At 44.3% G+C, this 25,768-nt stretch overlaps 2 protein-coding genes across 2 annotated transcripts in view; both read left to right on the top strand.

The window, feature by feature from the left end:
* The first annotated feature begins 896 nt into the window (after window positions 1-896).
* LOC119927330 (histo-blood group ABO system transferase-like) lies at window positions 897-20,947 on the top strand. Its single transcript, XM_038745936.1, has 10 exons — window positions 897-952; window positions 1,057-1,104; window positions 1,249-1,296; window positions 1,459-1,515; window positions 1,659-1,706; window positions 3,098-3,151; window positions 3,306-3,353; window positions 8,773-8,808; window positions 12,022-12,156; window positions 20,257-20,947. The coding sequence occupies exons 1-10, from the start codon at window positions 897-899 to the stop codon at window positions 20,945-20,947; spliced, it is 1,221 nt and encodes a 406-aa protein (XP_038601864.1).
* Window positions 12,137-25,768, top strand: part of LOC119927329 (histo-blood group ABO system transferase 2-like) — a 44,805-nt gene continuing 31,173 nt past the window's right edge. The window contains exon 1 of the mRNA XM_038745935.1: window positions 12,137-12,156. The gene's annotated coding sequence lies outside the window, so the exon portion shown is untranslated. The remainder of the gene's footprint in view (window positions 12,157-25,768) is intronic.

Below are 25,768 nucleotides of genomic sequence, written 5' to 3'. Positions count from 1 at the left end.
CTAAATGTTCTACACATCTCCTGGTCAATTTCCCTTGTCTCTTCTGAACTTGGTCATTCATTCACTCATTCAATCGTATTTATTGAGCACTTGCTGTGTGCAGAGCACTGTACTAAGTGCTTGGAAAGTACAATACAGCAATAAAGAGAGACAATCCCTGCCCACAAAGGGTGTTCTAGTCCTGGATCTGCCACTTGCCTTTTGTGTAACCTTGGGCAAGTCACTTAACTTCTCAGTGCCTCTGTTGTCTGAGCTGTAAAAGCAGTAACAGAAACCCTCATGGCCACAGTAACTGTTGCAAAATTTTCATTTTCTTTAAATACTGAGTTTTAAAGGACAAGCCACTGTGCCTCAGTTATCTCATCTGTAACATGAGGATTAAAGTTGTGAGCCCCATGTGGGACATGGACTGTGTCCAACTTGATCAGCTTGCATCTACCCTAGTGCTCAGTACAGTGTCTGGCACAGAGTAAGCACTGAACAAATACGATTTAAAAAAAATGTATGTTTGAATCTCAGCAGCTCTCTGGATACCTTCTGTGATGTAGAAGCTGTACTCGGAGGGGAAACTAAACTTCTGCCATTTTCTTTCCATAGTAAGAATTTCATCAGCCTGAACAGCAGCGACAGCAGTACACTCAAAGCAGGGCCAAAACAGTGAGTTTCCTTGGTTATGAAAAAAGGGAAAGTTTGGGGCTGCGGTTCATTACAAGACCAGACTTCCTGTCAACTGGGGTTCCTTGAGGAGATCCCCTTCCCATCGGGCCTTCACAAAACCAAGCTTCCCATCTGGGTGGGATGACAACCGTCTGAATATCTCATGAATCATTTGAACCTGCTCTAGCGGTTGCAGTATTTGAGGTGAGCTAAACTTGGATATTTCTCTTTTCAGAAGCATGAATGTCCCTTACCTAGATGGCCACAATTTTGAGTTGCAATTGCATCTGCAAAGGTAAATTTCTTTGATTTATTGTTTGACTTGGAATGAATTTTGAGTCCAATTACTTTCTTCCTGAACTTGTATTTGACTAACCAATGGATACTTTCTTTTCACAGGAACAGTGACAGCTGTGAGGCCGGACTCCAGCAAATCAAATTACTCAGGTAGAATCTTGATGTCATTTCTTTTTATTCTCGATTTCCTGTTGATCTCCAAACATCTCAGCCAATTCTCTTGAGCCGGCTGGGCTCCGCTGAGCATTCTTTAACTGCTGTTTGACTCCATGAGCACTGTTTTCCTCCCATTAGGAAAGTTCCTGAGGAGCAGAATGACTACCAGGAAATAACACTGTTAAGGTAGAAATCTTTTGACTGATCCCCTAAGATGGGTTTTAAAAAAGAACATCATTTGGGGGCCAAGGGAAGGAGAGGAAGGAACAACAGGACCCCTTGCTTAGTTTTATTCTGAAGGGTAGAGTGTTTTCAGAGAGAGAAACTCAAGCTGCCTTCTCTCTGTAGCAAGATGGACACTGAACTGGATGGTGAGAGACTGCGTCTCCACATACCACAACTCGGGTAGGTTTCTTTCTGCTCATTACACCCCAGAGGTTTGGCATACCACTCATCCTCCCCCACCTTTTTGTGCCTTTGAATAGTTTCTGCTCTGATGACAGAAGTGGTTTTGGTTACGCTAATCTTGGGACGCTCTCTTTCCACAGGAAAGAGGCCGGAGACCTGAACAGTCTCCAGGAAATAAGGCTACTTAGGTAAGGGCTTTCTTCAGCTTACCTGAAATTACATCTTTCAGCATTTCAAGGTGGAGGTTGGGTTGGGACATGTCAAAGACCTTTCTGGGCTCCACCTGGAGTCTATGCTCCACCTTCATTTGACACGACTAAAACCCTCTCTGTTGATCATTTTAAGTTCCTCCTTCCCTTCTGCCTTCTTTCAGCACCAACATGGGGCTCTAAAACCTCATCCCTTCTTCCCCTTCCCTCCACCCTAATTCCTGCTCTCTGTTCCAGCCAAGCAAAGAGACTCACTACTCTCGCTTCCTCCTGGACGACTCTCCTGCCTAGAAGCCTTTCATCTCCCTATCGGTCAATCAGTCATATTTATTGAGCACTTACTGCAACAGAGCACTGTTCTAAGCAATTGGGAGAGTACGATATAACAGAGTTGTTCACACATTCCCTGCCCACATTGAGCTTACAGTCTAGAGGGGGACACAGATAATAATATAAATAAATGAATTACAGATACTATGTAAGTGCTGTCAGGCTGAGGGGTGGGGAGGTGAATAAAGGAAGCAAATCAGGGTGACGCAGAAGGGAGGGGGAGAAGAGGAAATGAGAGTTTACTCAGGAAAAACCTTCAATAAGGCTTCGAAGGTGGGGAGAGTAATTGTCTGTCAGATATAAAGAGGTAGGGAGTCCTAGGTCAGAGGCAGGATGTGGGGGAGAGGTCGATGGTGAGATAGACGATATTGAAGTACAATGAATAGGTATCTCCCTCCATATCATTTCCCTCCTTCAAAGCTCTTCTAACAACTGCCCTTTCCAAGAAGCCTTCTCACATCCTCCCCCAACTCCAGTATTGCCATTCACTTCAACTACCTTGGTGTTTATGCATATGCCTCTAGAAACTTGGTGTATCTAAGTTTTACAAGCCTACAATTTTTTTTAAGTATCTGTTAAGTGTTTACTATGAGTCAGGCCCTGTACTAAGCATTGGGAAAGATGTAACATAATTACGCCGGACACAGTTGCTGTCCCACCTAGGGCTCCCCATTTTACAGATGAGGTCACTGAGGCACCAAGAAGTTAAGTGACTTGCCCGAGTCACGCAGCAGACAAGTGGCGGAGCTAGGATTAGAACTAAGTTTCTCTGATTCCCAGGCCCATACTCTATCCACTAGACCACACTTCTTCTTGAACTTTGGGTCTAATTTAATGGTTTTCAGTTGTACCAAGTGCTCCCCCCTCCTCCTTTAAGCTTCTTGAGGACTCCATCTTATTTTTCTTTTGTCATTTCCCCTTTGGCTTGTGCACTCAAGGCTGCTACTGTACGTAACTCGGCCTTGCAGTTTGGAGTGATTTTTCTCATTTGTGCATCATCTTCTTGGTTGGGACTAAAGAGGTTTTCTCTCTTCTTTTAGTAGGAATGCTAGCAAAACGGGCCAGGTTTTCGTGCTCACCACACTGTCGGAGAGGTAGAGTTCCTTTTTATTTTTATTTGTTTGTATTGAATTGAATTTGGACTGGTTTTAATCTGGAAACCTCCTGGACTGCTTTTGATGCTCTGGAGAGGCTCAGGAGAATGGTATGTTTTCAGTGAGCTAACCATCCTCTCCTTTCTTTCGGTAGCATAAATGCCATTGCCCTGGACGACCTAAGAGTCACAACGCTACCAAGGTATGTGTGCCTTTTCTTGGGCTTTTGTTGGTTATTTTTTCTTGGGTGTAGATATTAGATACAGTGATGCTTGAAAGGTCTACCCCTATTTTCACTATCCCAAGCCTCTGGGTTTCATGCTTCACATCTTCAAAGTGAGAAAGACTGACTGGATTGAGAATAGGGAATGCCCCCCTCATCACCACGGGAGAAATGTGCTGGAATTGCAGTAAGGGGGATTGAGGCTTGATTTCAGGAAGTGCTTGTGGCAGAAAGGTTGGTAAACACTAGAAGAGATAGCCAAGGAGGACTGTGGACTCTCTTTACTGTATTTGTATTTAAGTGCTTACTGTGTGTCAAGCACTGTTCTAAGTGCCAGGCTACATACAGGTTAATCAGATTGCATACAACCCTGTCCCACATGGAAGCAGCGGGGCCTAGTGGAAGGAGCAAGGGCCTGGGTTCTAATCCCCACTCTGACATCTTATTTGCTCTGTGACCTTGGGTAAGTTGCTTAACTTCTCTGTGCCTCAGTTCCCTCAACAGCAAAATGGGGATTCAATACCCGTTCTTCCTCCTACTTAGACTATGAGCCCTATATGGGACCTGACTAATTTGTATATACCCCAGCACTTAGTACAGTGATTGGCACATACCCCAATTATTATTCCGGGGCTCACAGTCTAAGTAGGAGGGAGAAAGGCAAATTGAACCCCCATTTTACAGATGAGAAAAGTGAGGTATAGAGAAGTGAAGTGATTTGCCCAAGGTCACACAGCAGACAGGTGGTGGTGCTGGAATTAGAGCCCACGTCCTCTGACTCCCACTAGGCCATGCTGCCTCTCTTCGAAACAAACAGATAATCTTAATATTTGAGCTTGGTTTACTTGCATGTGTGATCCAAAATGGGGAAATGGAACAGCGATCCTGCAGCTATCATTCTTAGACTGGGAAGCCCCCGAGGGGCAGGTACTGAATGGCACTGCTTATTGTGTAGTCTCTCCCAGTGCTTAATACAGTGTTCTGCACACTGTAAGCAGTTAATAAATACTATCATTACTACTGCTATTACTACTACTATCTTTTACCCATCTGGAACATCCAGAGAAGGAATGTTTTACATTTTGTCAAATGTCTTCTCACCCAGATTGATTGATGGGTTTTTTTTCTCCTGACAACCACCTGACAACTAGTCTGGGATAATGAAAAGCCTTTCTAGTACATTCCCATAAAAAAAACACAATAGGTAGAAACAAATTGTTTCGAAGCCTTATTTTCCAGAAAGGAACGTTAGTGTGTACTGCGGACACTCCTGGCAATGGCTGTTGGGTCTGTCTATCGGACTCAACAACTCCATCTCGGTGGCCAGTGGCACAGACTAGTTCTTCTTGACTTTGTCTTTAGGTCGTTTTATCCTCACAACATTCCTCTGAGGTAGGGAGAGGAGAGATTATTATCTCCACTTTACAGATGAGGAAGTTGAGCCCCAAAGAGATGAAGTTATTTGTCCAGGGTCACACACAGCCAGCCTGCGGCAGAATCGGGACTAAAACCCGGCTCTACGGAGCACTGAATCTCAGCTAAGATCACTAACTGAAACCATCAGGAGGGATGCCATGGAGACCAGCGGCAAACTGTTCCTCCAGATGACCTTGGCTGCCCCTTTATGCGGTGAATACCGGGCCGGATAAAATGGGCCTAGAGTGGAACTGCTTATTTTTATCTGCTATTCCTCCCCACTCCCACCCTTCATTAAATTGTAAGCTCCGTAAGAGCTTCGCCTTTTTAGATTGTTTCTCCTTCCCTTGCACATCTGCTGCCAACTCTCCCCATGTCATTCTTACATTGTGAGTCCCTAGAGGACGAAGGACCTCGTCTAATTTCAAAACCGTATACTTTCCCCAACCCTTAATAGTCAGTCAATCATATTTATAGAGTGCTTACTGTGTGCAGAGCACTGTACTAAGCATTTGGGAGAGTACAATATAACAGATACGTTCCCTGCCCACAAAGAGCTTACAGTCTTACTTTGCACATAGTAGAAGTTTCTGTAAATACTATTACTACTACTACTGCTACCACTACTACTAGTACTTTTTTTATTGGCAGCCAGATAAGCATTATTGCTAGTCAAACATTGTCAAGTTATACTTTCAAATGCTTCCATTTTGGCGGTTGAATTTCATTTTATTTACTCAACTTTACCTTGCGGAAGAAAAACAATCACCTAGTCCTGGTAAATGAACTCTGAATTTTAGGAAGGTGGCTCACGTTTGGAGTTACTTTAACCAAAAATTGCAACTTCAACCTTTTCCCAACCAATCCGTCAATTTATTGAGTGCTTTCGGTGCGTCGAACGCTGCACTAAGCACTTGAGAAAGTACAGTTATAACTGGCCAGAAGAGGTTGGACTGAGCTACTCAAATGGATATTCAAATCTTTATTTGTTCCAGGCTGCACAACGTTAGAAAATTTATAGATCAATCAATCGTGTTTATTGAGCACTTACTATGCGCAGAGGACTGTACTAAGTGTTTGGAGAGCACAATACAACAGAATTAGCAAACATGTTCTCTGCCCACACCACCTTACAGTCTCGAGGGGGAGACAGACATTAATATGAATACATAAGTAATTTATAATATGTAATTTAAAGATATGCACATAGGTGCTGTGGGGTTGTGGATGGGGTGAGTATCAAATGTCCAAAGATCCATAGGGGAGCAAGTGAAATGATGGAAGTGTAGAGAATTGCCACCTTTGAGAGAAATTGTTGTCTTTAGCGCCTGTGCAGATACAGATTTTTGGTTTTGCTGTTCAGGAGGCTTGGATGCCGCCTGAGAGAAAGCTACTGTCTGGGGGTACTGGGAGATGGGGGATGCTTTCTCCCCTCACTGCTGGCCCTGCCTGGGCTCTGGGGGCTGTCATGGGACCACCCGAGGTTAGTAGGGAGGGAGGGCTATGAGAAGGGGCCGGAAAACCCAAAGTGGATGGACACCAAAGGAGGCTCTTGGATGAGGTTAATGGCACTTGGCTCCAAAGTCATTCTCCCTTTCTCCATCCTCATATGTTGACTAGAGAAGCAATGTGGTCTAGTGGAAAGAGCACGGGTCTGAGAGCCAGAGAATCTGGGTTCTAATCCTGGTTTTGCCACTTGTCTGCCGGGTGACCTTGAGCAAATCACTTCTCTGTACCTCAGTTTCCTCATCTGTAAAATGGGGATGAAATATCCATTTTGTTTCCTATTTAGACTGTGAGCCCCATGTGGGACAGGGATGATCTGGTATCTGCCCCAGTGCTTGGTAAAATGCTTGGCACATAATAAGCGCTTAACAAAAATCACAATTATTATACTTATTGAATTGGCCTTGAGGTTTAGATTTTTCCCAGGAAGATTTGGAGCCTTAGAGGAATTAAGTACTAAATACCTCCTCTTCGAAAATTTGTCTGGCCCAAGACAGACCCAGTCACTGAATGCTGGGTGCTGCTATATTCACAAAAAACACAAGATAACCAGGATTGCAATCAATAGTATTGATAAATGCCAATTAGGTGCAGAGTACCTAAGTACCTAAGTACCTAGGTGCAGAGTACTGTTCTAGTATTGAGGAACATATCAAAGAAGTAGAAAATGCAATCCCTTGTCTTAGGAAGCTTACACTTTAATGCTTTTGCAGAGCGGGGAGAAGAGGGGCAACAGATTTAAAAAAAGCAATGCCACTCTAGGCCCATTTTATCCATCCCTGTATTCACCTCCTAAAGGGGCACCCAGAGTCATTTGGAGGAAAAGTGTGCTGTTGCCCTCCTCAACATCCATCCTGATTGTTAAATTTGTTGTGGGCAGAGAATGTGTCTTCCAACTCTATAATGCTGTACTCTCCCAAGCACTTAGTATAGTGCTCTGCACACAGTAAGTGCTCAGTAAATACCTTTGTTTAATCTTACCCAAGATTTTTCACTCCCTGATTCTGCCACAAGCCTGCTGTGTGTGACCATAGGCAAATAACTTAAATTCTTTGAGGTGCAACTTCCTCATCCATTAAGTGGGGATAATAATAATACTGCCTCTCCCTAACTTGGAAGAGTGTTGTGGAGGGAAAATGACATAATTGATGTGGGAGTAATTTGAAAGTTTTAAATGTCATTATTACCTCTGAAATTCCACTGTGGACCTGTCATCCATAACTGAATCTGAACCCTCCCTGAACCTTCTAACTTCTCAAACTTTTCCTTCTAATAAGCCATTAAAGTACTGTCAATAATGAATTGGTCCAATCCCTTCTTGAATTATTTAAGTGTTCTGCCTCTATGACCCTAGTAATGAATTCTATATGTTGACCAAAAGCTGTGTGAAGAAGTGTTTCCTCTTAAAGCTATTTCTGTACTTAAAGTACTTTCATTCATTCATTCATTCAATCATATTTATTGAGCGCTTACTGTGTGCAGAGCACTGTACTCAGTGCTTGGGAAGTACAAGTCGGCAACATATAGAGACGGTCCCTACTAATAATAATGATGATGATAACAATTGTAGTATTTGTTAGGCGCTTACTATGTGCCATGCACTGTACTAACTGCTGGGGCATTTACAAGTTAATCAAGTCCCACATGAGGCTCCCAGACTCAGTAGGAGGGAGAACAGGTATCAGAACCCCGTTTTGCAGATGAGGGAACTGAGGCACAGAGAAATTAAGTGACTTGTCCATGGCTACCCAGCAGATGAGTGGTCGAGCCGGGATTAGAACTCAGGTCCTCTGACCCCCAAGCCCACGCTCTTTCCACTAGGCCACGTAAAGTTTCCTGAAACATCCCAACCAGACATTTTTTAAAAGTACCTAATGAACGTTAAGTGATTAGCCCATCAGATGGGTGTCACAGCATGGTCCAAACTAGGACTTATAAGTGAAAGTTCAACACCATTTCCTATGGATTTCCCAGGTTGGCATGTTTTTTCATGCTTACAATCATCCTGTTTGGAAGGCTGTGCACGTGTAGCAGTAGTGTTAGTAGTAGCAGGAATAATAGTAGTAGTAGTAGTAGTAAATAGTAGTGGTAGTTGTAATAGTATTTATTAAGCGCTTACTGTGCACAGAGCACTGTACTAAGCACTGGAAAAGAATATGTAGGTGGAAGTAGAGACAGTCCCTGTCCCTCAGGGAGCTCACAATCCAAAGATAAAAAGGGGAAGAGGGGGCTGGTGACAGACACATAAGGAGAGGTCAAAGTTTTTGCCTTTTGGAACTGATCTGCAGACCTCTCAGCATCCCTCTGCCTCTGTTGGTAATGCAGGACAATGGAGAAAGTGTCAGTGAAATGAAACAGAGGCGAATCAACCTGCTGTCTGCTTTGAACTCTCACAGGATCGTTCTTGAATGGTTAGCAAAATCTTTCTGACTTGGTACCTAGTCCTCATGGATTCCCCTACATTCTTATTTTTTAGGATGATTTATCCTAAAGCCATGGTCCTGAAACCCCCGTAAGTAATTCTGTTAATCTTGTAGGCTTTTTCTCTCTTGGTGACTATCTTTCCTTGTCTTTCTTTTAACCCTCAGCTGGTTTCTCTCTTTCTCTCTCCCCTCTTTTTCCTCCATTGTCTCTTGAAGAACTTTAGGTTTCTTTCCACATCTCTTGCACTCTTTCTCTGGCAGAATTGGGTTGGTATTTCTGAGCAGTGTCATGCTGAGAAAAAAATCACGGTTCATCATCTGATGCAAGGCTTCTTTTGGTGTCCACCCAAGTAGGAAGAATGAAGCCCCTCCCTGCCTATATACGACTCGATCTACTTGTATGGAAACAAATTCATTCTCTACCTCTGTTTCTCCATTACCCTTTAGAGCTCACTGTGGGCAGGAATTGTGTCTGTTTATTTTTTACTGTTCTCTCCCAAACGCTTAGTACAGTGCTCCTCACATAGTAAGAGTTCAATAAATACGATTGAATGAACAAATGAGTCATTGCTGCTGTTTCTGAAAGTAGACCTAGAGGTTCAGTTCAAAAGTTAGCATAGGAGGACTGGCTGAAGACAACTGATATGTAAGAGTGTGTGTAGCAGGGGGCGGGGAGATCCTGAAAGAGAAAAGAGGTTTTACTTGATGCGGAAGGAGGTGAGTAACAAATGGTGGTTTGTGAGGAGTGGAGAGATGTGTGCCTGGAGTTGTTTCAGGAGGATGATCTGAGCAGCGGTTTATAGAATAAGGAAGATCTTTTGCAGATATTCACAGAACCTATATAGTGGCTAAGCATTTAAAAATGTAACTAGCAGTTACAAATGTGTCCGGCTCCATATCGGTGCCAGACAGGGAGAAGAGTGGCTGAGAAACTACTGAATGAGAGGCCCAACCTACAAGAGGGGAGAGAGGGAATTAAAGAACAGAGCTGGTACCCCTGCAGGAGTTCCACTCCTTTTTTAATAGTATCTGTTAAGCGCTTACTATGGGCCAGGCACTATTCTAAGCATTGGGTAGATACAAGGTAATCAGGTTGGACACAGTCCCTGTCCCACAGAGGGCTCACAGCCTTAATCCCCATTTACAGATGAGGTAACTGTGGCTCAGAGAAGTTAAGTGACTTGCCCAAGGTCACACAGCAGACAGCACAGCGTGGCTCAGTGGAAAGTGCACGGGCTTGGGAGTCAGAGGTCATGGGTTCTAATCCCAGCTCCACCACATGTCTGCTGTGTGACCTTGGGCAAGTCACTTAACTTCTCTGAACCACAATTACCTCATCTGTAAAATGGGGATTAAGACTGTAACCTGATCACTTTATATACCCCCAGCGCTTAGAACAGTGCACATAGTAAGCACTTAACAAATGCCATCATTATTAAGTGGCAGAGTCAGGATTAAAAACCTGGTCCTTCTGATAATAATAATTAAATAATTGTGGTATTTGTTAAACACTTACTATGTGCCAGGCACTGTACTAAGTGCTGGGGTGGATACAAGCAAATCAAATTGAACACAGTCCCTGTCCCAGGTGGGGTTCACAGTCTTCATCCCCATTTTACAGATGAGGTAACTGAGGAATATGGAAGCAAAGTGACTTGCCCAAGGTCACACAGCAGACAAGTGGTGGAGTCAGGATTAAAAACCAGGTCCCCTGACTCCCAGTCCTGTGCTCTATCCACTAAGCCATACTGTATCTCTTAACCACCTCCTCCCTTCATGTAGTCCTGGAGGGCTTGGCTTCAAGACCCCCCCCCACTGCCACCAGTTAGGCCTGGAAAGGGGCGGTTTTAGGAGTGAATCTCCTGGAGCAGCTGCTAGTTCTCTCTTTAAATCTCACCCGGCCCTTCCTGGACCAGGCCCACAAAAAGCCATCAAATACCTGCCCTATTAGACATGGGAAAGAGACAGAAGATCTCTGCAGCTTGAGGGGTGAGGCTGGATGGGATGGAGCCCCTTTGAGCAAATCACTTCACTTCTCTGTGCTTCATTTACCTCATCTTGAAAATGAGGATGAAGACTGTGAGCCCCACGTGGGACAATCTGATGACCTTGTATCTACCCCAGTGCTTAGAACAGTGCTTGGCACATAGTAAGCGCTTAACAAATACCATCATTATTAAATCGTTGCCTTAGCATTGGGATCATCCTGAGGCCCGTGCCAGGTATGAGACTATTTGCCCCACCTGCCTGAAACCAGTTTGGGGTGCTGGGAAAATCCCCTGTGCAGTAACCTGGGAGGCAGGGGAATTGGCTTCTACGCCCAAATGCTTAATATACACAGCCTGCTCTACACAAAGGAAAAGCCAAATAAATATCATTGATCAATTAATCATTTGATTTCTGATTACCAGAAGACCCAAGCTGGGCTGTTTACCACTCAACCAATATTAATGTTGATTTAGCTGATGCAAGGTATGTAGTAAAAGCTCCCTCCTCTGGAGATTAATAATAATAATAATAATGGTATTTGTTAAGCACTTACTATGTACCAAGCACTGTTCTAAGCACTGGGGTAGATACAAGGAAATCAGGTTGCCCCACGTGGGGCTCACAGGCTTAATCCCCATTTTACAGATGAGGGAACTGAGGCACAGAGCAGTTAAGTGACTTACCCAAGGTCACACAGCTGACAAGTGGCAGAACCGGGATTAGAACCCACGACCTCTGACTCCCAAGCTTGTACTCTCTCCACTGAGCCATAAATCAGACATGGTTCCTAGCTCACACGGGGTTCCAGATAAAAGGCTGGGAAGGGCAGGCACAAGGGGGCAAAAGAGCAGACCAAAATTGAACAGGAACAACTACAGAAAAAAAAATAATCATTATTGGTATTAATTGAATGCTTATTATGTGCAGGGCACCATACTAAGCGCTTGGGAGAGTACAATACCACAGAGTTGGCAGGCATGTTCCCTGCCCACAGTGAGCTTACAGTCTAGAGGGGGAGACAGACACTAATGTAAATAAATAATGTATAATATGTAATTTAAAGATATTTATGTAAGTGTTGCGGGGCTGAGGGTGGGGAGAGTATCATATCCCCCCATGTCAGATGGGAGATGGGGGTGGCATTTTCAGGGTTTAGAAGATTCCCGGAGAGCTGGAAAACCACTTGCCAAACTCCCCCGCTTGAGATGGATGCTGGAAAAATCACATCTGCCACCTGAAGAACTGAAGGTGGTGGTGGTGATGGTGTGATTCTAAAGGGAACCTTCAGGGTAACAGTCTCCGTGACTTTACAGGCGAACGGATGTTCTTGTAATGACGCCCTGGTTTGCTCCGATCATTTGGGAAGGGACTTATAACATCGACATCCTGAATGAGCAGTTTAGGCAAAGGAACGTGACCGTTGGACTGACGGTGTTTGCCATCAAAAAGTGAGTATGCTGCTAAACCAGGGGCTCACAGGGGAGGAGAAAGAAATGCCAGCAGTAGAGACCTGGGGAAGGGGTGTGAGATGCTTAGACAGTTTTTTGTTTGTTTTATATGGTATTCATTAAGCACTCACTATGTGTCAAGCACTACTCTAGGTAATGGGGTAAATACACGTCGATCAGATTGGACATAGTACCTGCCCAACATGGTCTAAGTGGGAGGAGGACAGGTATTGAATCCCCATTTTACAAATGAGGAAACCGAAGCACAGAGAAGTGAAGTGACTTGCCCAGGGTCACACGGCAGGCACGTGGCAGAGCCGGCATTAGAACCCAGATCTTCTGACTCCCAAGCTCATGCTCTTTCCAGTAGGCCACACTGCTTCCCAGCTGGGCGGCCCATAGACTGTGTGTTATAGAGCTTTTCTAGAAAAGGACATTGCTCCACCTGACAGTAACATGAACTTTCAAAGACTCAAGGAAATGCAGTATTAGGGTAAAACCAGCATCCTAGCATTTCTTCTTCCCCGTGCCCTGGTGATTGGATTTCTCAGCCCATGGAGGTGGTACTGATTGGTCATCTTTTCTTTGGAGATTGTCCCTTGCAGTAGGACTCCCTCCCCAGAGCCCTGCTGGAGTGGGCATCAGTAACCCAAGGCAAAAACCAACACCAACTAAGACTGCTGGGGACACTCTTCACTGTGTGGCATCCTGTCAGGGAGGAACGGCTTCTTAGCCAAAAGCTCCCTCAGGCCTAGGAATTGTTTAGAAAGAGAACGGGAAGACAGAAAGGCTGCCAGAGCTCTCGGAGAAAACCCCAGAAGCCTAGAGTGGTGGGTCTTCTTGCAGCTTTAAGCCAAGGACTTTCCACAGTTGACTGAGTTTTCTGCAGCAGATATGCCTCTGTCTTATCTTCCAACATCTTTGGAGAGGTGGGAGATCTGGACCCAAGAAGAACCTCCCGGATTAGGGCCAATCCGTCTGTTGCCTCAGTTCCTAGGGAAGTGGATCTTCCTGGCGGAATCTGGAGCCCACTGGAGGGTAGGGACTCCTTCGGCCAGTGACCGCTTGGCTATTTTACTGTGCTAAAATAGAGGTCGGCTACCTTGTCACGCACCAGGAGGAACAAGATGGAGAAATAGGGCACAAAGAGGAAGAAATAAGAGAAGGAAAAAGTAAAGACTCTTTTGTCTAGAAAGATAAAAGCTGGATGAAAACTTAAAAAGTCACAAAGGGCTTGGGCAGGGTGAACACAGACTTGCTCACGAAATCCCATGCCATCAGGACAAGAGATGGGTTTTCACAACCAACAAAAGTACATCTCTATTGTACTCTACTGATCACTTCACATAACAAGTGGTATGCATATAATAATAATAAAATAGTAGTATTTGTTAAGTTATTACTATGTGCTAACCACTGTACTAAGCTTTGGGGTAGATACAAGTTAATCAGTTTGGACACAGTCCCTGTCCCACTTGAGGCTCACAGGCTAGAGTAGAGGGAAAACAGGCATTTTATACCCATTTTACAGAGGAGGAAACTGAGACTCTGAGAAATGAAGTGACCTGCCCAGGGTCACACAGTGGGCAAGGGGCAGAGCTGAGATTAGAACCCAGGTCCTCCAACTTCCAGTCCTGTACTCCTTCCACCTGAACCATGCTGTTTCTCACATAAGATTTGTACTTCCCAAGTGCTTAGTACAGTACTCTGCACACAATAAGCACTCAATAAATATGACAACGAAAGAATGAATAAGATTTATGAACAACAGGAGGTTGTCCAGGCCAAAATTGGTGAGGTCCAAGAAAGGTTTGTCTAAATTGGTCTCTCCATAATGGGTTAGGAGAGAAAAAATAAGGGATGAGGGTCAAGAGGACTGTCATCACTGCTGCTCCTCCAAGGGTTCTGGAAGGACTGTTGGTTTAACCAAGAGAAGCAGCTTGACCTAGTGGATAGAGCACAGGCCTGGGATCCAGAAGGACCTGGGTTCTAATCCTGGATCTGCCACTTGTCTGCTGCTTGACCTTGGGCAAGTCACTTTACTTCTTTGTGCCTCATTTACCTCATCTGTAAAATGGGGATTAAGACTGTGAGCCCCATGTGGGACATGGACTGTTTCCAACCCCCAACCCCACCCCGCCCCACTGTTTAGAACAGCATCTGGCACACTGTAAGTGCTTAACAAATACCATTTTAAAAAATGGGGTGCCACTGTGGATGTTCTTTTTACAATAGTTTGGTGGGTCCTCAACTGCCTCTCCACAAACACATATCAGCTACACAATTCCATTCTATTCCAGTGTTAACTCCTGTAGTTTCCATCTCCGGTCACAACATTTCTTCATTGTACAATATGTCTTTGTCTTATATAAGGAAAATTATCATTCAATTACTCTTGGTAAGAAGCAGCAGGGCTTAGTACATAGAGCACGATCCTGGAACTCAGGACTTTTGTCCTATTCCTGCCCCTGCCCCTTTTTTGTGGTGTTTATTAAGTGCTTATTAAATGCCCAGGAACCATACTAAGCACTGGGGTAGATACAAGCCAATCAGGTTGGACACAGTCCCTGCCCACCTTGGGACTCACAGTGCTAATCTCCATTTTACAGTTGAGGGAACTGAGGGACAGAGAAGTGAAGTGACTTGCCCAAGGTCACACAGCAGACAAGTGGCAGAGATGGGATTAAAACCCAGGTCCTCTGACTCCCAAGCCAGTGCTCTATCCACTAGGCCATTCTGCTTCCTGCTTGCTGTGTGACCTTGGGCAAATCACTCTGTGCCTCAGTTATCTCCATTCCATCCATTCTGATTAGTTAGTATCTTACCCAGCGCTGAATACAGTGTCTGGCTTTTTTAAAAATCAGTGGTACTTATTGAGCACTTATTTTGTGCAAAGAACTTTAATAGGAGCTTGGGAGAATACAGTACAACAGAGTTGATAAAGGTGATCCCTGCTCAGTCTAGAATTACATGCAGCAATGGTCTTATGTAAGATAACTCAAAGAAGGAAGAAAGATGCACTAGATTTCCCGCCCGTTGTCAGTATGTGAATGATTTATCAGTTGGACCTAGGTTTCTCAAATGAAATCCTTTTATTTTCATCGGTACAGATGGGAGAGACCAAGAATGGGTAGGAGGAGTAAGGAGGGAAAGCATAAATTGAGAGCTAGGAGAGTCTTGGAGACCAAAAGCTCCTTGTGGGCAGGGGATTGAGTCAACCAACTCTGTCGTGTTATACTTTTCCAACTGCTTATTCCAGTGCTCTGCATACAGTAGAGCTCAATAAATACCACTGACTGATTGATTAGAGGAAGCATGATCTAGTTATTAGAGCACATAAGAAGGACCAAGTTCTAATCCCATCTCCACCACTAGTCTACTGCATTACCTTTGGCAAAGCACTTAAATTCTCTGTGTCTCAGTTACCTCATCTGTCAACTGGGGATTAAGGCTGTAAACCCCATGTGGGATAGACAATGGCCAACCTGATTCGCTTCTATCTACCCACCGCTTGGTACATGTAGTACATGAGAGCTTAACAAACGCCATAAAAAAAAGGGAAGACAAAGGTAAAGGGGAAGAAGGACCTAGTGGGAAGCATGAGTTTAATTTGGTTTTGAATTATTTTGAAGACTTGCCAAGCAAGGGGGTCTGTGGATGAAGTGTACGTAGCGTCAGCGCTAGCTAAAGCAGAAGGACTGTTTTGAACTCTCTCCACATACTCTGAATTAATTACTGAGTTACTTACTGCACCGTCTTGGGGTCTCACTCCCAGCATCCAGCCTGTCTGGGGGGCGGGGAGGACCGAAGCAGCAGCAGCAAATGGTCTCCCCAGAATGCAGAATGGTGGCTGCTAAGGATTTAGCAGTCGCCGCAGTTGTGACCGAGGGAATCTGAGATACCAGGAGCCCGAAATTGTACTCCTCTAGCCCCACTATACTAGTGTTCTTTTTGTTCTTTTCTTTTATGTTGCTTTTGGGTTTCATTTTTTTCACCTTACGTTATTTGTTTATTGCCAGTCTCATTTATCCCCTGCTATTCTTAGATTGCGAGCCCCTTGGGGGCCGGGAACTGTGTCTAATTCCCACTCATGCATTTTTTTCCCAGTGCCTGGTACAAAGCCCTGTACACAAAACAAAAGGGTTTTAACAAATACTGGTGCTACTACTAAGAAGTCCAAGGCAGTGTACTCATTCATTCATTCTATCGTATTTATTGAGCGCTTACTGTGTGCAGAGCACTGTACTACGTGCTTGGGAAATACAAGTCGCAAACATATAGAGATGGTCTCTACCCAACAACGGGCTCATAGTCTAGAAGGGGGAAACAGACAACAATACAAAACATGTAGACAGGTGTCAAAATCGTCAGAACAAATAGAATTATAACTTTAAGGCACATCATTAACAAAATAAATAGAATAGTAAATATATACAAGTAAAATAGAGTAATAAATCTGTACAAATATATACAAGTGCTGTGGGGAAGGGAAGAAGGTAGGGCAGGGGGATGGGGAGGGGGAGAGGAAAAATGAGAAAGTAGAAAAGAGCACAAGCTTGGGAGTCAGAGGACTTGGGTTCTAATCTTGGCTCTGCCACTTGTCTGCTGTATGACAGTGGGCAATCCCTTCACTTCTCTGTGCCTCAGTTCCTTCATCTGCAAAATGGGGATTCGATACCTGTTCTCCCACTGTGAGCCCCAGGTGAGACCTGATGATCTTGTATCTACCCCAGCTCTAAGTACAGTGCTTGGCACATAGCACTTAACAAATACCACAAGCTTTTGCTATTATTATTATTAATAATAATAATTATTATTATTATTATAATCTGGGGTAACTCTAAGGAAGTGACAAGGGGGTGAAGATCTATGCTTCCAGTATTAGTGAAGATATTCATTTCCTCTAGACTGTAAGCTCATTATGGTCAAGGAATATGCCTACATTGTTTTAGTGTACTTTTCCAAGCACTTAATACACTGCTCTGCACTCAATTAATGTGATTGATTGATTTGTAAAGTCCTTACTATGTGTTAATCAGTGTTCTAAGCCCTGGGGTAGGCAAAATATAGTCTCTGCCCCACAAGGAGGTCACAGCCTAGGTAGGAGGGAGAGTAGGTATCGAACCCCCATTTTGCAGTTGAGGAAACTGAGGCCCACAGGAGTCAAGTGACTTGCCCAAGGTCACACAGCAGAGCTAGGATTAAAACCCAGGTCCCCAGGCTCCCAGGCCTGTGCTTTATCAGTGTTGTTTCCCAGGGTCTTTCTCACCCTGCTCTCCTTCAGCGCTCCACACCTTGTTTACCCCTATCTCTGTGGCCAGGATTGTGAGTGGTTTGGACTTCACTAGGCTGCCTGCAGGAGGAAGTAATTTAACAAGCTCGAATGAGTTGACTAGCCCTTGCCTTCGAGCTCCATTAAACACAGGAAAAGGAAAAGAATAGTAGGCTTAAAGAAGAGAGAAGAAAGGATGTTTGTTGTCTACTAGGATTTAGTTACAATAAAAATAAGTGAGAGGGTACACTACAGATCCATTTCCAGAATTCACAAACTTTTCTATGAATAGCGACAAGAGTTCAGGAAATTGGAAGAGAAGCCAGTGGGGATTATTGCTGTCAACATAAGGCAGGTTTTTTCCACCCTATCAATCCATAGATGGCATTTATTGAGCATTTTCTGTGTGCAGAGCACATTACTAAGTGCTTGGGAAAATACAATCCAGAAGAGTGTGGTAGAACCAGTATTTGCCCTCAAGGAGTTTACAGACTAAAAGGAGGGAGAGTCAGGGGAAATCTTCAGCACACCAAACATTCCAGAAAAGAGGGATAATAGTAAAGCAACAAGAGTCTAAACTGCGGTTTTTGAAAAACAAGACAATTTGCCCTTTGCTTGTCATTCTCATATATTTTCTTCTGCCCAGCCCCATGGGTGTGTCTAGGTTCAGAAAGAATAGGGCTCCTTAAAGTATCCTAATCTTTCCAATCACTCATAGAAAATTACATGAAGCAGCTGCTCCTAACTTCCTCATGTGGACTGAGGCATGAATCAGCTTATGGGAAAATGATCTATTGTCCAGGGCCTAGATGCTTTTCACAGGATATGGGGACAATTTCAGAGGACACGAGGGTCCGTGTGGGGCTAGCTGGGCCCCTTCTGCATCTGATATTGGCTAAATACTTGTTCCAAGTTTAGAATAGAGCAAGTAGCTGTTCAGAACCAATTAGAATAGCCCAGGGAATGGCTGTTGAAGAACTTGAGAAAGTTAAGTAACAGCGTAGTCCAGTGGAAAACCAGAGTCACCACTCTTTCCACCTTCAAAGGCTTACTAAAATCACATCTCCTCCAAGAAGCCCTCCCTGATTAAACCCTCATTTCTCCTACTCCCTCTCCCTTCTTCAAAGGCTAGGCACTTGGATCTACATCAGTCAATCAATTAATGGGATTTATTGAGCGCTTACTGTGTGCTGAGCCCTGAACTACGCACTTGGAAGTGCTTGGAAGCGCTTAGTACAGAGCTCTGCACACAGTAAGTGCTCAATAAATACGACTGATTGATTGGAAGAAGAAAATAAAACAGTTGCTAGAAACATTCCCTGCCCAAAACAAGCTGGCAGTTTAAGGACTTGATAGTCACCTCACTGTCAGCCCCACAGGACTTTTGTACACATCCGTAATTTATTTTCTTTCCATCTCTGCCTCTAGACTGTAAGTTCCTTGTGGTTAGGGAACATGTTTATCAATTCTATTGTACTGTAGTCTCCCAAGTGTTGAGTACTGTGCTCTGCACACGGTAAGCACTCAATAAATACCACTGATTGGTTGATTGATTGACCTGTGTTCTAATTCCAGCTCCATCATTTACCTGTCAATGATCTTGGCCAAGTCATTTAATTGCTCTGTGACTCAGTTTCCTCATCTGTAAAATGGGGATTAAATTAAGCACTTACTATGTGCCAAGCACCGTACTAAGCCTCAGGGTAGATACAATACAATTAGATCAGACAGAGCCCTTGCCCCTCATGGGGCTCACAATCTACAGGGGAAAGAGGACAGTTTTGGTGTTTATGGTATTTGTTAATAATTAACAATAATAATAATAACTACGGTACTTTTTTAAGCACTTACTATGTGCCAAGCACTGTTCTAAGCACTGGGGTAGATGCAAGGTAATCAGGTTGTCCAATGTGGGGCTCACAGTCTTAATCCCCATTTTACAGATGAGGTAACTGAGGCACAGAGAAGTTAAGTGGCTTGTCCAAGGTCACACAGCAGACAAGTGGCAGAGTTGGGATTAGAACCCATGTCTTCTGACTTCCAAGCCTATTTTCTTTCCACTAAGCCATGCTGCTAAGCCATGCTGTTAAACACTTACTATGTGTCAAACACTGCTCTACGTGCTGGAGTAGGTACAAGTTAAGTTGGACATAGTCCCTGTCCCACATGGGGCTCACAGTCGAAGTAGGAGGGAGAACTGAGACCCGAAAAGTTAAGTGACTTGCGGAAGGTCACACAGCAAGCAAATTGGCAGACAAATTGCCAGTTATTGATCCTGTCAATAAACAGGGTGATTTCCAGTTGTTTCCTTCTTCTAGCACTTACCTACTGAGCAATACACGAAAGCCCCGTTACTTCAGATTCTGTTAAAAAACACTACTGTGTGGAGCAGGCAAGACCCAGTCTGTCCTCAGGGTGTAACATGGGCAGGTGTCACTGTGCCGTGCTGGCAAAGTAAGGTCAGAAAACTCATTTCTGCTGCTCTGGCTTATTTTTTATTTTTTAATGGTACTTGTTAAGTGCTGACTGTGTTCCAGGCTCTTTATCAAACACAGGGATAGAGACGAGGTAATCAGGTTGGACACAGTCCCACCCCAAATGGGGCTCGCGGTCGGAGGGGGGAGGATTTCATCCCCATTTCATAGATGAGGTAACTGAGGCACAGAGAATTAAGTGACGTGCTCAAGGTCACACAGAGCTGAGAAAAGGCCGAGCTGGGATTAGAATCTGGATTAGAACCCAAGTCCTCTGACTAAGCCATGCTGCTTGCTTATTCCTTATTCTTAGCGGACTAATACCTCTCTTCCTTGTTTCAAATGATTGTTTAGGTATGTGGTCTTCCTGAAGTTGTTCCTGGAAACCGCGGAGAAGTACTTCATGGTGGGGCACAAGGTGAATTATTACGTCTACACAGACCGACCAGCTGACGTCCCCGCCGTCCCCCTCCGAGAGGGAAGGAAGGTGGTGGTCCTGGAAGTCCAGAACTACGCCCGCTGGCAGGATGTCTCCATGCGCCGCATGGAGATGATTAACCACTTCGCCCAGCAACGCTTCCTCCGGGAAGTTGGCTACCTCGTGTGTGTGGACGTGGACATGAGATTCAGCGACCACGTCGGGGTGGAGATCCTGAGCTCTTTGTTTGGCACTCTCCACCCCGGCTTCTATGGGGCCGAACGGAGATCCTTCACCTACGAGCGGAGGCCTCTGTCTCGAGCCTACATTCCCCCAGATGAGGGGGACTTCTACTATGCTGGGGGATTTTTCGGAGGGACAGTGAGCGAGGTGTACAAGCTCACCAAAGAGTGTCATCAAGCCATGATGGCAGACAAAGGAAATAAGATTGAGGCAGTCTGGCATGATGAGAGTTACTTGAACAAATATTTGCTTTATCACAAGCCCACGAAAATTCTTTCTCCAGAATACCTGTGGGATGAGAAACTTCTAGGGAGTCGTGCTTTTCTCAAGAAAAAGAGGTTCCTGGCTGTGCCAAAGAATCATGCTGCGATTCGAAACAGATAAGAATCTTGTTTTCCAAGTGGTTGGTGAAGGATTTATGGGACAGATGGTCTTATGAAGTTTTCTTGTATTTCACAATGTACAAAAGTATGTAAATATTCCTTTTAGGTGGTGATATTTCCTGGGCTTCTAAAGTGGACAGTTTTAAGGGCTGATGTGTCATTTTAGGAGTGTCTGGATCCTGGTTAGCTTTCGTTGGGCCCTATAGCTGCCTCTCTTCTTCCCTTCCTAGGACACACAGATTTGAAATCCCTGCTTAATGAACCCCAAGTCCCCGCACTTCCCGCACTCCCTATCTTAAACCCAGGTGTCTCCCTGAAGGCCAAAGGATTGTTCGGACCCTAGCCAACAATCCGCTGTTCAAGGGACTGGCTATAGGAATCTGGGGGACAAAGGGCTTACCCCAAGCCCCACGGGGCTTCTGAGGTCCTTGCCTGTCCCGAGCTCCTGTAGCCTCAGACAACCACCAAGGTCAGTGATTTCAATTATACATAGTCTTCCTACAGATATTCTTAACACATTAATCGGGGAAGAAAACTACCAGGATTCCAATCCAAATCAGCTTTTCCTAGATCCCATCTTTCCCGCCCAGGATCCTCTCTTCTTTCCTGAAAGTGTCCTGGGACTCACATTCCTCTTGTCTTTTCCCTTTCTCTCAGGTTTTTCTCAGACCATCCAAGGTTCCTGTCTCACCCTGTCCATGTCCTTCGCCTGCCAGGGCATATCTGTGCCATCTTTCCCCCTCAGGGGCAGGAAGCCTCACTACACCGGAGCCCCAAACTCTGGACCCCTAAACCTTCCAGGAATCCCAACTCTCTGGAACCATATCTCCTATCCCATCCTGTGCCCTGGGTCCTTCCAGGGTCACAGTTCCAAGGCTTCTCTGTGTCCTGACCTCTCGGGATCATGACTTTGGCCCTTCCTCAAAATGGCTGGAGTGTCTCCTCCTGACAACTACCTCTCCAACCCCTTCCTCCTTCTCAATCCTTTGCTCTGATCGACTCCATTCCAAGCTAATACCAGATAATAATAATGATGGCATTTATTAAGCGCTTACTATGTGCAAAGCACTGTTCTAAGCACTAGGGTAGAAACAAGGTAATCAAGTCGTCCCCCGTGGGGCTCACAGACTTAATCCCCATTTTACAGATGAGGTAACTGAGGCCCAGAGAAGTTAAGTGACTTGCCCAAAGTCACACAGCAGTCACACACCAGATGAGGTATTAGTAGCTGCTCCGTTGCCTTGGACACAGGGATGGACACTTCGGAGTCCATCGGGATTTCCCTTCCCCTTCCTGAGTGTAGCTGGTAGTTGGAAAGATTACCACGAGGTTATTGAAAGGTATCTAAATTGGTTCCATAAAAATAGAATGTTGAGCAGAAGAGCTCTAAAGGAAGTAAACTATCCCACAGAAAAATATGAAGTGCATTAATGCATTACTAAGACTCCCCCTAATTGACTAAAATGATATAGTTTTATATCATTTAATATAAATGATATTCGTATTATATCACGAGAAGCGGTGTGGCTCAGTGGAAAGAGCACGGGCTTAGGAGTTGGAGGTCATGGGTTCAACTCCCGGCTTCGCCACTTGTCAGCTGTGTGACTTTGGGCAAGTCACTTCACTTCTCTGTGCCTCAGTAACCTCATCTGTAAAATGGGGATTAAGACTGTGAGCTCCATGTGGGACAACCCTGATTACCTTGTATCCCCCCGGTGCTTAGAACAGTGCTTGGCACATAGTAAGCACTTAATAAATACCAACATTATTATTATTATAATTATGTAGCTCTTTAAACGATTTTAAAATGCAGTACCTCCAGTTGACACTAACTTGACTAGATTGCAATGTCATATAATAATAATAACAATAATAATGGTGGCATTTATTAAGCACTTACTATGTGCAAAGCACTGTTCTAAGCACCGGGGAGGTTACAAGGTGATCAGGTTGTCCCACAGGGGGCTCACAGTCAATCCCGATTTTATAGATGAGGTAACTGAGGTGCAGAGAAGTTAAGTGACTTGCCCAAAGTCGCACAGCTGACAATTTGCTGAGCCGGGATTCGAACCCATGACCCTGACTCCAAAGCCCGTGCTCTTTCCACTGAGCCACACTGCTTCTCAGTATAGAAGTTCATTGTTCATACAGCAATATAATCAAATGAACAAATAAAAATACCAATAATATTATGAATATAATCAATTAAATATCATCATATGTTTGTTTGAACATATATTCTCAGCACAGCATTGCATTCATTGATTTGAAACTGACCTGAGTCCAGATATGGCCAGATTTAAGCTTTCATTGTTTGCGGCTTGCAGCACCTGATACTGATTTCCTTTCTGCATATTAATACCACACGGCCTTTCCTGTTGTTTCCAGACAATGTCACCAAAGGTTTGGCTACTAAGAGCATGAATAACCCATCACCTCTGCTGGAAACAACCTGATGATACTCCTTCCCCCCAAAAAGACCTATGCAAAGAAGCACACAAGAATAATTATACTAATAATAATATAATGATTGTTAAATGCTTACTCTGAGCCAAGCACTGCATTGAAATGTTGGGATAGATAATCAGATCAAACTTCTTGTTCCACGTAGGAATCTAAGTAGGAGGGAGAACAGGTATTGAATCCCCATTTTACATTTGAGGAAACTGAGGCCCAGAGAAGTTAAGCGACTTGCCCAAGATCACATAGCAGGCAAATGGTTGAGTGGGATTAATAATCAATAATCATGGTATTTGTTAAGCACTTACTATGTGTCAAGCACTGCTCTAAGTGCTGGGGTAGATGCAAGGTAATCAGGTTGTTGCTCGTGGGGCTCACAGTCTTAATCCCCATTTTACCAATGAGGTAACTGAGGCACAAAGAAGTTAAGTGACTTGCCCAAGGTCACAAAGCAGACAAGTGTGGAGCCGGAATTAGAACCCATGTCCTCCAGCTCCCAGGTCCATGTTCTTTCCACTAGGTCACAGGGCTTCTCATGTAATAAAAAGTCACCAAGCAATACTGAGGGCCAGAGCAACCCTATTTAGGAACCCACTGCTCATCCCACATTGGGAAAGGAGTAGAAATGATGCCTCTAAAAGAGGCTTCCTCACCTAAACCTGGCTCATAGGACAGCCATTATTAATGGGTTTATTCTTTGGTAGGAAAACTGGTGGGTGAAAGGAAGGAAGGAAGGTGAAGGAAAACTACTGGAAAATTAAATTAGGAGGGGAAATGGCCCATCATGTAGTAGCCTTGAACTCACAATAGTGATCTTGCTTAGCTATGAAATTGGTTTAATTTAGTTAGACATTTTCTGAGCTCTTACTTTGTGCCAAACTGGGTTAGGTATAAGAGAATTAGATCAGACACAGTCCCTCGGCTCCGTTTTTACAAGGGAAGGGACCCAGGTGGAAGTCCTTTTCCACCTGGGTCCCTTCCCTTGTAAAAACGGAGCCGAGGGACTGTGTCTTCAGCTTGTGAGCTTGAATTCAGATTATGAGCCCCATATAGCACAGAGGCTGTATCCAACCCAATTTGCAGAACAGTGCCTGGAACAAAATAAGCGTTTAACAAATACCGCAATTATTATGAAGATAAGATATATAATTTAAAGATAGGTTATCAACTGATTCTTCAGTTGGTACTCCAGGCACACCGCCTCACTCTGGTCCCTGTTCCTCAGCAGGTAAACCTTTCTTTGGGCTGTTAGTTTATTTGTTGGAGCCGATATAAAGGACAGTTACACCAACCAACTCATGGCCCCTGTTCATATCATCTGATTCATTCCATTTTCATGTTTTCCAGAATTTATGGGTGTTTTTAACTTGAAAATTCTACTGACAAAGGAGGGTTCCCTCCATAGAGTTAATTTCAGGTTATCTTGTCCTGCCCTGCATTTAAAATTAACTGGCTTTATCGGGTTTTCTTCTGCTTTCTGATGAAACTATCTCAGGGACATGAAATCTGCACTAATTCTTCTCCTCAAAGAGGACTCCTAGCCTTTTCTTGAAAAGGCAGATTTGTTTCCATAGAAACTTCAAGCTGGAAGAGGCCTCAAGGGGTTCTTAATCCAATCACCAACCTCCAAGCTGGTCGGGAGCTTACACCTCCAGACTTCTAAATTGTGGAAGGACCCTGTCCCCTCTCCATCCCTGACCTCACTGGCCTTAATTTCCTCACCTTTAAAATGAGACTAACCCACCTGGTCTTCCCTACTTCCCAAGGATGGGTCAAGGACAGGTGAAAAAACTGATTGGAAAGCACTTTAGAAATGTGAAGTGTTTCATCATTTCAAGGTATAATTTATTCTTCTGTATTTTTCAGGGTGTCATTGTTTATCTCTCCAGTATGTTTTATCTTATTATGATTATGATTTTTTGTTGGTATTTCTCATCAATAAATGGCATGTTTTCTGTCCCACAGCACTGATTCTGAAATTACTGGGCTCTCAGCTGGGGCTTGTTTGAGACTGGCAGGAATGCAGGACATGAAACAGAGACAGAGCAAGAGGGAAGAAGAAGGGAGGGGATGAGGGCAATGCAAGAGATTCACCAGACTCTGGAACGGACCTTTATTTGCAACGACTTCCTTAAAAAGTGAAGATCCTGGCAATTTGGGTACCTGAGGATTGCACCTCCAGGTTCTGTCTGTGGCATAAAGAAAGGGATAAATGAGATCAATATGCAGAGAGAAGGTTGGTGTTAGAGGGGTAGAGTGCGCGGGCTGGGTTGGAGCAGGAGATCGGAAGGAGAGAGTTGATCGGGTGCCTTAAAGTTGATGGTAAGGAATTTCTGTTTGATGTGGAGGTGGATGGGAAACC

The sequence above is a fragment of the Tachyglossus aculeatus genome, chromosome 4 (assembly GCF_015852505.1).
Source record: "Tachyglossus aculeatus isolate mTacAcu1 chromosome 4, mTacAcu1.pri, whole genome shotgun sequence".
Lineage (NCBI taxonomy): Eukaryota > Metazoa > Chordata > Mammalia > Monotremata > Tachyglossidae > Tachyglossus > Tachyglossus aculeatus.
Note: the sequence above shows the minus strand (reverse complement) of the source record. Positions and strands in the feature narration are given on the sequence as shown.